The sequence below is a fragment of the Channa argus genome, chromosome 10 (genome assembly GCF_033026475.1).
Source record: "Channa argus isolate prfri chromosome 10, Channa argus male v1.0, whole genome shotgun sequence".
Classification (NCBI taxonomy): Eukaryota; Metazoa; Chordata; class Actinopteri; order Anabantiformes; family Channidae; genus Channa; species Channa argus.
This window is the reverse complement of record NC_090206.1, coordinates 13,585,696-13,599,506: the sequence shown is the minus strand read 5'-3', so window position 1 is coordinate 13,599,506 and position 13,811 is coordinate 13,585,696. Positions and strand designations below refer to the sequence as shown.

General features: G+C 39.6%; 1 protein-coding gene across 21 annotated transcripts in view; it reads right to left on the bottom strand.

Moving 5' to 3' along the window:
• Positions 1 to 13,811, bottom strand: part of LOC137133958 (protocadherin alpha-C2-like) — a 165,334-nt gene that overhangs the window by 93,300 nt on the left and 58,223 nt on the right. The window contains exon 1 of one of the 21 annotated variants that reach the window (XM_067518171.1): positions 11,135 to 13,636. The exons of 19 other annotated variants lie outside the window; for them this stretch is intronic. In XM_067518171.1, coding sequence (XP_067374272.1) covers positions 11,135 to 13,492 — 2,358 coding nt within the window. In that variant the 5' untranslated portion in view covers positions 13,493 to 13,636. Of the gene's footprint in view, positions 1 to 8,297; positions 10,818 to 11,134; positions 13,637 to 13,811 lie in introns of those variants that run through there. One more of the 21 variants, XM_067518179.1, reaches the window with a different exon arrangement.

Here is a 13,811-nt window from a genome sequence, read left to right as displayed (position 1 = left end):
TTAAACAGAAACAGTGAACAAGCAGAAAAAACATGCAGACAGGCCACAACAAATTCATAACAATAATATAATGGCACAAAGTAAAAAATACAAGCAGCCTGGACATTAACCTGGATTTTAAGACGGAGTAAGCATCCTCACTCTGTGTTGCTGCCTCTCAGAGTTGCACATAATGGCGTCATTAAGATGATCCCACCTAATCGCATTAGAGGAGCAACGTAGTAGAATTGTCACTTTACACACATTGCCGGACCCTTAATAACTTAACTGGGATTGCTGACACCAGCTCCAGAATGGGAAGAATGTATTGACGTTAATTCTCTACTTAAAACAGGAGAGGAGAAGGGTAATGGTTTACAATTTGTATTATTTGGTCCAACAAACTTTACATACAGGTGTATGGAGATTGTAAATATGTGTTTAATTGTGACCACTAAGTGATTTTTGGAGATTTTTTTCATTCAATATTTATCCTTGTTCCCTTGACATCGCATGCTGCCCTAGTTCCCAGTTAGAGGACAAAGCAAGGTGAGTCAGGATTAAGATGAGCATTTGGTATTAAACAGGGGCTTGGGAATAATTACATCCAGTCTTATTGCAAAGACCCAATTTAAAGTAATGTGTAAACAAGCAAACCAATCTCCCATCATATTTGTTGTCTCTGCTCCACTTTCCTCGTTTTATATTAAGTAGATTCTTACTCCATTTTCTGTAATGTAAATATATTATCTAGCCCTGCTGGTAAAGTAGACAGTTAGGTTTCAGTGTGCATATAGCATTTGGTCTTAAATTAAATGCATCATGTGATAACTTGACTTGCCATGTAAACCTACTGAAAACTAAATTATCCAACCAAACACTGATGCACTGAATCCTGGGCTTTACATTTTTTGCTACACACACAGAGAAAGACAACAAACAAAATGCAGGAATGAACTTTGTTTTTAAATCAGACAAAAAAACAGTTTAATTATTAACCATGCTTTATATGTCTTGCATTCTGCATGTAAACTAGTAATTTGCAATTGATAAGGTCAAAGTCAAACAAAAACTTCCCTCTGGGTTTACACAGTTTATAGTTACGGACCGTAATAAAGGGACAGTGTCAGATTATTTTGTTTTAGCTACAGGTATAAGGCTGTGAAGAGCTACACTGTGGTCTTATAATACTCTCCTTTTGGTGTGACATGTTTAACTCTGGTCACCAGATCCAGTTTGTGGAGAAAAAGCACATACTTGTGTTGATAAGAAGGCCTGGTGCATGTTGGAGTAAACTAATAGACAAAAGCTATGCATCTGCATAGCACTTAGCAAACAAATAAGGTGACATGAAAAAGAAAGGAGGGAGAGAATAAAACAGGCTTGAAAAGGTGTCAGCCATTTTTTGTCAAATTGCAGTTGCACATAGAGACAGGAGGGGGCATAAGAGAGAGTACCAGCCAAAAGAAATAACGATGTGTAGGAGGAGGGGAGGAATAGAAAAAAAAATAGAAAAATACACTCTTTGTGTAAAAATTAGAGTGAAAGGATGTGTTCAAAGATTTGGACCAAAGAAATAAGCTAAGGAATAAAATGTACTAAAAAGTGAAGATGAGTGGTAAAGCATATACAGCTGAAGAAAAGTGGGGTGATGACAACAAGAACAAAGGCAGGGGAAGGGGGAAGAGACAGAGAGTCAGTGGGTGGGAGGAGAATGTGGGATATGAGTCAGTCTTACAGCATTAACACTTATCTTCCACACCCATGTCTCATTGTTGTATCCATACACTGCACCCACTGGACAAGATGGCGGGAAACATGGATGAACATTTACCATCTGACACATGTAACACATTTATGGACACAACTGAAGTGTGTGTGCTTACAGGGCATACGATCTCCTTAATATCATAATGAAATAATACTAGCATGACCCTTAAAATCCAAGGTCTTATTTACATTTTTTATAACAGATGTTCAACTAAAAATAAACACAGTACAGCAACTTTCCAAAATGAAAAGCTACATGTGGGTTAAGATGACTCACCCACTGCACAGAACAGCTCCTTGGTTTGCATTCAGATAAAAATTACCAGAAGAAGCTACCTGACATTCAGATGATTTAAAAAATCAATCAAGGATGAAAAACAATATGTTTCCTCTTTACTGTGTATTAAAAGAAGCTTACTCTCTTTTAACTATATCACTTTGATGTGCTCAAACACACTTATCAGCACTCAGTCAGTCATTGTGTGCAGCCCTCAGAGAGCTAATATTAGTCAATTATAATTCTGTACATTCATATGCTCAGTGCATACTAGCCACATTTCCTGTTTGTTGGTAGACTAGGCTGGTTTGTAGTAAAATAGTATATCACTTATGTCTCTTTGAAAACTTATTTACACAGATGAATTAATTGTTGTTTTTTTTACTCACAGTTCAATACATGTGAAATGTTTTTGTTTTTCAAGTTACAACATAGAAACCATCACAATTGCAATATATTATTTGCTTGCCACAGACATAATTATTGGCTGATTATTACTGGTATTGTCTTCTTGCTTGAAAGAACCATTAAATTAGGAAAGCACTCATTCCTGCACAAATCACAGAAACTATTGTGTGAGCGCAACAAAATAAATGTGTCAATAACACACAGAGTTTGTATAGTTCTTTTGTTGTGAAAACCCAAACAGGGAAGTGTCAGATAAATACAATTTACTATAAAGTAGGCTAAGCAATTACCTAAGATGCTTAATGGGGGCTCTGGGCGGGGGCAAGTAACCACAGGAGGAGTGGGAACCCTGTAGCTAAGGAAAGGATCCATCTAACTGGCAACATCTGATGCCATCGCTGCATGGCCAGAAATAAATACAGTATATGGATTTAATCACAAGTGTAGGCCAGTGATGACTGTATACCCCAGCTCCCCGACAGTGCTCAGTGAAAGGATACCACTCTAAGTAGGCAATCCTCTTACCAAGGCTGTATCCAGCTCTTACTATCCCTTCCAACATTCTTTCAACTGGAGACGACAGTCCCACCCCCTGATCTAGATCACAAAACACAAACAACCGTGTCTTAACTAGTTTTCCACTAGACTTAAAGACTATGCAGCCTTCATGCCTAATGTTGACTCCTCAGTCAGTTCAATCCTCCGGTCACTCAGTGATGACCCAAACACATCAGCAGATGTTGTGGCTGTATGAGCACTGATGCCAAACCAAAACCATTCAGACCTACATCTGTTCTGAGCTATTTTAATTCAGAAAAAAAAAAAAAAACATAGCACAGGGCTAACTGCATTTAACAAAGACATATACATATTTAGATTGGTCAGCAATGTGGTGGTAGTAAGATTGTATTTGTTTTTAATTATTACATTGTTAAAATATAAGTTCGGTCCTAAGGAGGAGGAAAAAACACACTGACAAAATGCAGCGAGGACTTAGGCTCATACCTCTCACTGAGGATTTTTGATTTCTTTTTTCTGGGACAATGGTGTTACTGCTCATCGAAGCTGACCCTGCCAACACCCTGGAGAAATGCCTCAGTGCCTTGTTTCAGCTGCAATGAAGTGATTCTAAACTGAGAGGGTCAAGGTACAACCTATAGGGGACACAGCCATGAGTCAATAGAATGAGACATAATGAAACTAAGGGCTTATATAACTGAGTGGTGGAAAGGATAAAGTGTCTGAGCTACTCACACAGTATCAGGCATAAAAAAAGATAGAAGTGAGAAAGAAATATATCTATTTATGTACTGCTGATTGTCTTTATTATTTCTATGTCTCTTTATCAACATAAACAAACACTGTGACCCATTTATCGAAGAATAGTCATGAGTCTGGAACAGTTCCCATAAAAGCCACATGTTGCTCTGAACCAGCCTTGTCATATTCTAGGGCAAATGATAGGAGTGAAAGAAGCAGTGCCAGGGAAACTTTTTGCAGACTTACTGATTCTGTCTTTACTTATTTCAATTTTTGTTATGTTGCAGTGTGATTCTTTAGTCATTTAAATGTTATTCCTTTTTAATCTACACTCAGTACCCCATAATGACAAAGTCAAAACAGAATTTATAGAAATTTATTGTAAAGAACTGAAATACCACACGTATTCAGAACATTTGCAAGAATACTCGCTCAGGTGCCTCTAATTTCTTTTGATCACTGCTGAGATGTTTTTACACCTTGGCTTGAGTCCACCTTTGGTAATTGTATTGATTGGACATGGAAAGGCACACACGTCTCTATAGAGACTGAGTTTGAAAGGATTTGAAAAGAATGGCAGAAAATCCCCCAATCCAGGTGTGAAAAGTTTGTTGCATCATACCCAAAAAGACTTGAGGCTGTAATTGTTGTCAAAAGTGCTTTAACATAGTGATGAGTAAAGGGTTTAAAAACCTGTGTACTTATGTACATATGATATTTCAGTATTTTTCTATTTAAAATTTAAATTCTGTTTTGTAGAGTCTGAGTGTAGTGCAATGAAAAATAAACCAACAACATCAGGCTGCAACATAACAAAATTGAAAAAAGTGATGGGGCTCTGAATAAGCTCTGAATGCCACACACGCCTGAGAACTAGTAATCTATTGTTAGTCTAACTTGAAACAGGTAAAAGTCATTTCACTTCACAACCTGCCATACCACATGTAAAGGACAGCACTGTGCAAGGATGCACAGTTTATTTATCAAACACTATTCTGCAGTGCAGCAGTGCCAGTGCTCCCTGACATTCACAGCAACAACCTCCTTCTGAATTAACAACCTCAAGTCACCTGGTCGGTTTGCAAAGAAGAAATGCTTAAGCAACCACACACTCAAAAACACCGGGAGAGCACATGCAGTGTTACTCCAAGTAACAAACAGGTCATCAGTATCTGAACAGCATGCACTTTAAGTGACTCAATACTGTACAACCTGTAAAACAAATATTTATTTAAATACTACAAACTATGTTAAAGTAATGCTTTCATTCCTCCATTTGCAGAGATAGATCAACTAATTGTTCATAAACAATATAGGCAACATTGTCAACTGTAGCCAGGTGAGTTAGGAATTAAAAGAAAGTTTCACAGAAAGACAGACATCATGCAGAGGGACGGAGTATACAGAGGCTTAACATTTGTAGAGACAATACTGAATTAGAGTAACATCTTGGCTATGGTAACCACACAATATATCATGTGTTATATAGTATATTGAGCAGAAATGAATGATAGACCTTAGCTATGATTAGTCCCAGTATTACACACCACTAAACAGCTATATTACAGTGTAATTAAATAGTAGTAGATACCTGTCTATCTATCCAGCCCCCTTCTCCTGTGAACGTCCCTCTCAATAAGCTGGATTAGTTGCATGTTAGTGTGTGTGTAATCTGTTGTTGCCTGTGTGAGCAGAAGCATGTGTAGGGGAACATATCAGCATTGTTTTGGTGGTGTGTGTAACTTATATTACTGTCACCGCTGCTGACCTTGATGTGAGTGGAACCATCCTACAATAAAAATGGTCGCAAAAGGAGAGCATGTGCCCTACTGACACACAACAGCACACGCAGCATCCACAGCAACAACCCCACAGGCATGAGCCACACAGAAAAACAGAGGTAAAGAGCATGTGGCAGAGTGTGAGATGAGTGAGGCCGAAAGAAAAATTATAGCCAGACAGAAAAGGGTGGCATGTGAAAGATGGAACGAAAGGACATAAAAGCGGGAAAAGGAGGCCAAGAGTGGAAAGGGGGGGGGGGGAGGGGAAAACTGAGAGTGATATTAATATGGAGGGTAAGGAAGGAGGAGAGGGGGAAGCTGTGAACCAGAGGAAACAGAATCAGTACATGATGTGCATGAAACAGAACAGACAGTACAGAGCAAAAGATGGAGTATACAGTTTCTAAGAGGGGTTGAATATAGACAGAGGAACATAAGTGTGAATAACAGCGTCAGGGAGATACAGAAGATTAGGGAATGTAAAGGCATGAGTTAAACAGGGAATGCCAGTATTTTGTTTGTGTGATTAAAGAAAAACAGCCGCATAGGTCCAGTTCTCACACATTGCTGTAATTACACTAATACACAACTGCTGTTAGCAGCTCACTTCTCATTTTTATAGACGTTTAGCTTGACGTCCTAAGCTCTATCCCTGCACCAACAGTGACTACAGTTTAATGAGAAAAATACTTTCACACTTAGTAAAGACATCATACACAAACACACACAAAACACAAGGATCGATAAAGGGGAAATGGTTTTAGCTGCATGCGCTCAGCATGCAAACACAATTGCACAGATTTGTTGTGCAGATCTGCTAGCCAAGCAGACAGACAAAGCCACTGGAGCAAACAGCCACACCCCCACCTAACAGAAAATCCAGAATGAAAATAAACTCACAACATAACATGGTGGATGTGCTGTACTCAGATTATACTCTCCCATTTGATACTAATTAGGATAAAAAAATAGGTTTACCTCATTTCTAGTTCATTGATACACAAATCAGTAAAATACTTTTTCCATAGCTAACCAGCTCACAGTGTTAACCAAAGAGAACCAATGTGATCCCCTAACATCATCCTGCGAGATGTCAGTGGATGTCAGACATGCACCCGATTTTAATCACGTCAATAAATCATTTCTGGGCATCTGCTGTCCAGGCACAGCTTAGCACTGCTGCTGTATTGCAAAATGCATGATGCCCACTCTACCGCAAACACGGACATGTGCGCATGAAATATGCATGCATATATATATATATGTGTGTGTGTGTGTGTATGTATGCATATATATATATATATATATATATATATATATATATATATATATATATATGCATAAATATACACTAAGAGGCTGTTATTTCTATCTAGTAAAGTACTGATTAACACAGGATAGACAAACTGCAGTCAAAGTGTGTACTTTACTTCATGAAGCTAAGCTGTTGCCTTACTCTAGCCTGAAGTGACCCGTCCCCTTGCTTCATCTATACTCCCCTTAGTCTTGATTTATTTTACATGTTGCTCAGTGCATCAAAATATACTATCAACATTTGACACAGACAACTTCAATAATAGTTTAAATACACGCTTTTCTGACAGTCATTTCAGGAACTCTAAGGTTGACCCAGTTGTTTTTCTGCTGCCAGATTACCAATGCAGGGTTCAACAACATCCTTGTGGTTCTAACTAAATCAACCCATTTTGCTTAAATATTGTGAGATGTGTTCAAAAGCAACTTCCCCTCCCCCTCTTCTACTGCTCTCTCTATGCCTGCCTTCCTCCTTCAGCCTCTTCCGTTGCTGTTGCTAAGACTGCTGAGCACATGCTAGTCTGTGGAAACCAGTAGACTCAGAGAGGTGGCTCTCCCCATGTGTTGCTATAGGCAACACAGTGATGAACTAAGAATCAGCTCAGAAGCCTATGCAGCCCTTCACACGTGTGATAGAATATGACCTATTTTTTAGTCAGTGAAATAGGAACATCTGCTTAGAGACAAGTGTGTATAGTAAATAATAAATGAACTGTATTCACTTTTTAAGTTTTGGAATTCCAAAGCACACCAAGCTAATCAATATAAAATCATGTATCATAATGTACTTAGTGCTTTGCTGTACCATTACCATTACCATAATGTACCATTAGTATCACTGCTAAAGCAAACTGTCCCAGTTCCACCAGGCTGTACATTGTGATTCACTGCACCCCTGCTGCAGCCCCCAACTCCCCTCATCTTTCAAAGTTCCAGCCATTCATGGCCCTTTGAATCATGACAGCTGTGTCAACAAGCAAAGACCTCAAGTAACTATGTTAACCCCACATTCAATCCAATTATACACAGTAAACACCATAACTCGTATGTAATAATAAGCTGAAATAAGAGTAAAATCAATCCCATCTGACATTAAGAACTAAATGGACCACACCTGTATGTGCTTCCAAATGAGATGCTTAAGAAACATTTCATACAATGCCCATATTGCCCTCCAAAAATCTGCTCGTTTACAACCTACATTTACATAATTCAAAAACTCCCAATCAAAATGTTAAATTCCTCCATCAATCAAATAAGCTTTTATCATTTCCTGGGATTGGCATCATTGTACAAACACAGCACACCCAGTGCGATCCACCTTTATATCTACATCTTAACTCAGTCCCTTCAAGATAAAATGTTCTCATTTTCTCTTATTTTTAACAGCCTACAGTCCACTCCAAACCAGTTTTCTGGACAGTTGTTGTGAATAAGTTTCTTTTGGTTTAAATCATTATCAGCATTATCAGCATCTCATTTATCACTCGCATTCATGTCTTTCTTACCTCTTCAGCTGCACGTCTCCTATCAGGGAGTACTAGAGTATTTGCATGGCTACCTGGGACTATAGTAGATCCTACGCTCATCCTGGGTCCAACTAACATGTACCGTTTGTCTCCAGATCTGTACTGGATGCTGTGACACAGTGTTCCATCATAATTTGGCTCTTGTAGATATTTAGAAGTATAGTCTGTGGACTTTGAACACTGCATTGCAATTAACACAATGATGCTGATGAGAAAAAGTACAGAAACTGAGCCCAAAGTTATCATCAGATAAAATGCAACATTGTCTTCCTCATCAACTTTAGTTGCACTTTTAACATCAGAAGCAGCAAAAGCCTCTTTAGGCTCCACGACTTTGACAACCACAGTAGCTGTTGCTGAGAGTGAAACGTTCCCATTGTCTTTTACCAGTATGAGCAGTTTATGCTCAGCCTCGTCTGTCTCAGTGAATGAACGAAGTGTTCTGATCTGTCCTGTATATCGGTCCAAAGCAAAGAGACTGTGGTCAGAAACTTGCTGCAGTGAAAAGAGTAACCAGCCGTTATATCCTATATCAGCGTCGTAAGCTCTGACTTTAGTCACCAAGTGTCCTGCATTGACATTGCGGGGAACCTCCTCCACACCTTCAGCAGAACCGTTGGAGCTGACTGGATACAGGATGACTGGAGCGTTGTCGTTCTGATCCAGAATGAACACGTTCACTGTGACGTAGCTGCTTAGTGATGGAGTTCCAGAATCTGTGGCAACAACTTGGAACTGGAAGGTTTTTAGAGTTTCAAAGTCGAAACTTTTTACTGCTAAAATGTCCCCACTTTCAGAGTTCATGCTTAGAAATAAATTAACTTTATTTTTTTCGCTTCCATCTCTCATAATGTGATAGGAAATCAGGGCATTCTCGTTGGCATCACAGTCAGACGCACTTACAGAAAACACTGATGTTCCAGGAGTATTATTCTCTGTGACATAAAAAGTGTAGGGGCTTAGTGAAAACTCTGGGCTGTTATCATTCACATCAGAAACAGCAACACTTACTGTCTTTTGAGACGAGGAAGCTGGATTACCTCCATCTTTTGCAACTATTGTTACATCATATTGAGACTGATGTTCTCTGTCCAGAGAGGATTTGGTGACAACGGAAAACATATTTTCTTGTAGCGTCGGATTTAATGTAAAAGGTACATTCTCAAGAATAAAACACATCACTTTTCCATTCAAACCAGAGTCCAAATCACTGACACTAATCAGTGCCACTGTGGTTCCAGGTTTAGAGTCTTCTGGAATCGCACTAGAAAAGGATGTTACCTCTATTTCAGGAATATTGTCGTTTAAGTCAACTATATTTATGACAACGCTTTTGTCAGTTTTTAGAGGCACGGGGCCCTTATCAGATGCCTTTATGTCAATCTCATATCGATCTTTTTCTTCAAAGTCTATCAAGCCTTTAACAACTATTTCACCCGTTTTTCCATCTATATCAAAAAGCTGAAGCAATTTACCATTAACATTACTTCCAAACGAGTAAACTACTTCACCGTTCAAACCGTCGTCTAAATCCGTTGCATTCACTTGGATAACTATTGTACCAACTGCTGAATTTTCATGTAGCAAGACAGAATAAGAGTCCTTAGTAAAAACAGGTATATTGTCATTTACATCCAAAACTTCAACTACTATCTCGGTAGTCCCTGTACGAGGGGGTTTTCCTCCATCAATGGCAGAGAGGAAAAGCTTATGAAGACGTTGAGTTTCTTTGTCTAGTGATTTCTGTAAGTACAGAATAGGAATTTTACCATCGATACCTCTGTCTTTTACCTCCAAACGAAAGTGATCATTCTGACTTAGTTTATAATGTTGAACAGAATATCCTCCACTGTCCTCATCGCGCGCTGCCTTCAGCTGGAAGCGTTCACCGGGAAGCGCAGACTCAAATATTTCCAGGCGCGTTTCATTTTCGGGGAAGGTAGGACTGTGGTCGTTTATATCTTGAATTTCCACTGTGATATAATGGATTTCTAATGGGTTTTCTAGCACAGCTTTCAGATTTATCAAACATGTGCTACTCTGCTCACACACGTTCTCTCTGTCTATTTTCTTATTTGCGTACATAACGCCATCCTTCTGGTTTACCTGAAACATTGGCTCGTTTGATCCAGACACAATCCGAAATCCCCTAGCTTCCAAAGTACCGAGATCCAGACCTAAATCTTTAGCTATATTTCCAATCCGAGTGCCTTCTTTGAGCTCTTCGACAACAGAATATCGTGTCTGTGCAGTGCAAACATCCAACAACAAGGACATTGCTGCCACGAGAGTGACCAGTTTATTCGGCCACACTCCACGTCCATTTACAGCCATATCTGAAGAGGACACTCGATATTAATCCACAAATTTAAGCTAAAATGTAAAAAAGGCTCCAGGCATTATATTGCCAATGCACAAACCGTTGTCAGACAGAATGAGGATGAACAATTTACAGATTTAGATCAAGCGTGCGCAAAGTCTTTGGGATGCTATCCTTTACGAAGAATCGCCAAAATACCTACATGAGGATGAGGAGGGGTTCTTTGTCATGGCACGCAGCATAGAAAGGCAGCACCGACTGCGGTGACATCGTGCGATCAGAAGCTGCGCTGCAGTAATTGTTAACTATTTTATTGCACATTTTCCCAAGAACTAATGGGTGATAACTAACAGACGCCATGATGATGATCATCATTATTATTATTATTTTGGTGTGGTTGTAGTTTACAACGAATTGCAGGTTGTGTGCAATGAGATGTACAAAAACAAATATTCAAGTCTTTCTATCTTTGATATATACAGAGGGCCAAACTCACCTCTTTAGATTCTCGTCTCCTGTCAGGAAGCACGAGTGTGTTCGCATTGCTGCCCGGGACTATAGTAGATCCTATGCTCATCCTGGGTCCAACTAACATGTACCGTTTGTCTCCAGATCTGTACTGGATGCTGTGACACAGTGTTCCATCATAATTTGGCTCTTGTAGATATTTAGAAGTATAGTCTGTGGACGTTGAACACTGCATTGCAATTAACACAACGATGCTGATGAGAAAAAGTACAGAAACTGAGCCCAAAGTTATCATCAGATAAAATGCAACATTGTCTTCCTCATCAACTTTAGTTGCACTTTTAACATCAGAAGCAGCAAAAGCCTCTTTAGGCTCCACGACTTTGACAACCACAGTAGCTGTTGCTGAGAGTGAAACGTTCCCATTGTCTTTTACCAGTATGAGCAGTTTATGCTCAGCCTCGTCTGTCTCAGTGAATGAACGAAGTGTTCTGATCTGTCCTGTATATCGGTCCAAAGCAAAGAGACTGTGGTCAGTAACTTGCTGCAGTGAAAAGAGTAACCAGCCGTTGTATCCTATATCAGCGTCATAGGCTCTGACTTTAGTCACCAAGTGTCCTGCGTTGACATTGTGGGGAACCTCCTCCACACCTTCAGCAGAACCGTTGGAGCTGACTGGATACAGGATGACTGGAGCGTTGTCGTTCTGATCCAGAATGAACACGTTCACTGTGACGTTGTTGCTTAGTGATGGAGTTCCAGAATCTGTGGCAACAACTTGGAACTGGAAAGTTTTCATAGTTTCAAAATCGAAACTTTTTAGTGCAGTAATGTCTCCATTTTCAGAGTTTATATTCAAAAACAGACCAACGCTGACCTCAGTGGTCTCCCTCGGAATGTGATAAGAAATACGGGCATTTTCGCTATCATCAATATCAAATGCTCTGACTGAAAATGCAAGTGCTAGCAGATCATTATTTTCAGTTATATAGAACGTGTATGGGCTCATTGAAAACAATGGCCTGTTGTCATTCACGTCTGATATCACTACAGTTATTGTCTTTTCAGAAGAAAGTGGGGGCTCACCAGTGTCTTTTGCAACAACTGTGAGTTCGTATAAGGACTGTTCTTCCCTGTCCAGTTGTGATTTGGTCACGACAGCATACATGTTATCCTGCAAGGATGGAGATACAGCGAATGGGACGTCCTCACGTATAAAGCAAGAAACTTTTCCATTGAGGCCTGAGTCCATATCATTGATGCTAATCAAGGCTACAGTTGTTCCTACTCGTGAATCTTCTGGAACAGATTTGGAAAATGATGCAACTTCAATCTGTGGAGGATTATCATTAACGTCCACTATCTTGATTAACACAGTTCTGTATGTGGATAATGGGACAATGCCCTTATCTGAAGCCTGTATATCTAGTTCATGGCTTTCATTTTCCTCAAAATCAATTACACCTGTCACTGTAATTTCGCCTGTTTTGGGGTCTATATTAAATAGTTTTTGCAAATTGAAATCAACCTCTTTACCAAATGAATAAACTATGTCGCTGTTCGTGCCCTCGTCCAAATCCGTCGCATTAACCTGAATAACCAACGTGCCACGGGCTGCGTTTTCGTTCAAAGTAGCAGAATACACATCTTTTGTAAAAACCGGTGGATTATCATTAACATCAAGCACCTTAATCAGTATTTCTATTGTTCCAGACCTTGCTGGCCTCCCACCATCAATAGCTGAAAGCAGAAGCTTGTGCTCTTTTGTAGCCTCTCTGTCTAACTGCTTTTGTAAAATCAGGAAAGGCATCTTACGGTCTTCGCCTCTCTCCTTAACTTCTAGGCGAAAGTGATCATTGTGACTCAGTTTATACTGCTGGACAGAAAACTGACCACCATCTGGGTCTCGAGCAGGCTGTAGCTGGAACCTTGCTCCAGGTGATGTCGATTCAAATATTTCTAGATGTTTCTCTTTCTCTGGAAAGAACGGAGAATGGTCGTTTACGTCCAGCACTTCTACAGCCACATAATGAATTTCCAGAGGATTTTCAAGCACCGTTTTGAGGCTTATAACACATGTGTTGATTCTTTCACAGATCTCCTCCCTGTCCACTTTCCTGTTGACATAGAGAATACCGTCATCCCTATTGACGTGAAAAAGGGGTTCCATTGAACTGCCAACAATGCGATACTCTCTCTCTCTCAGCGTAGTCATATCAATTCCCAAGTCTTTCGCTATGTTTCCAACAACGCTTCCTTCTTTCAGTTCTTCGGAGATGCAATATCTGATTTGAGCTGAAGCTTTGCTCCAAAATGTTACCAAAACCACTATACAGGCGACGCACCTCCATCGCTCTATCCACGCCTGATGCGCGCTTTGTTCCATTATGTAAACAAAGAAAAAGACCAATACTCCAGTATCTATAACTGTGGAATGAAGCAATGATGACCAGCCTTATTCTACTTTAAACTAAACTCCATTACAAAAACAAGGCTGAGAATGGCATCGTGCTAATTTCACGTCCATGCCATTTTATACGAAATGATAAATAGAAGGTTGGACTTGAGGTGATGACGAAAAGATCTAGAGACACCATGTGCCATAATACTGACACCATCAGATCACTAGGACGTCACTGCAACGCTGTTGAGTTAAAACATGTCGGAAAATGTATGTTTCAAACGGAAGCAAATAATCATATGAA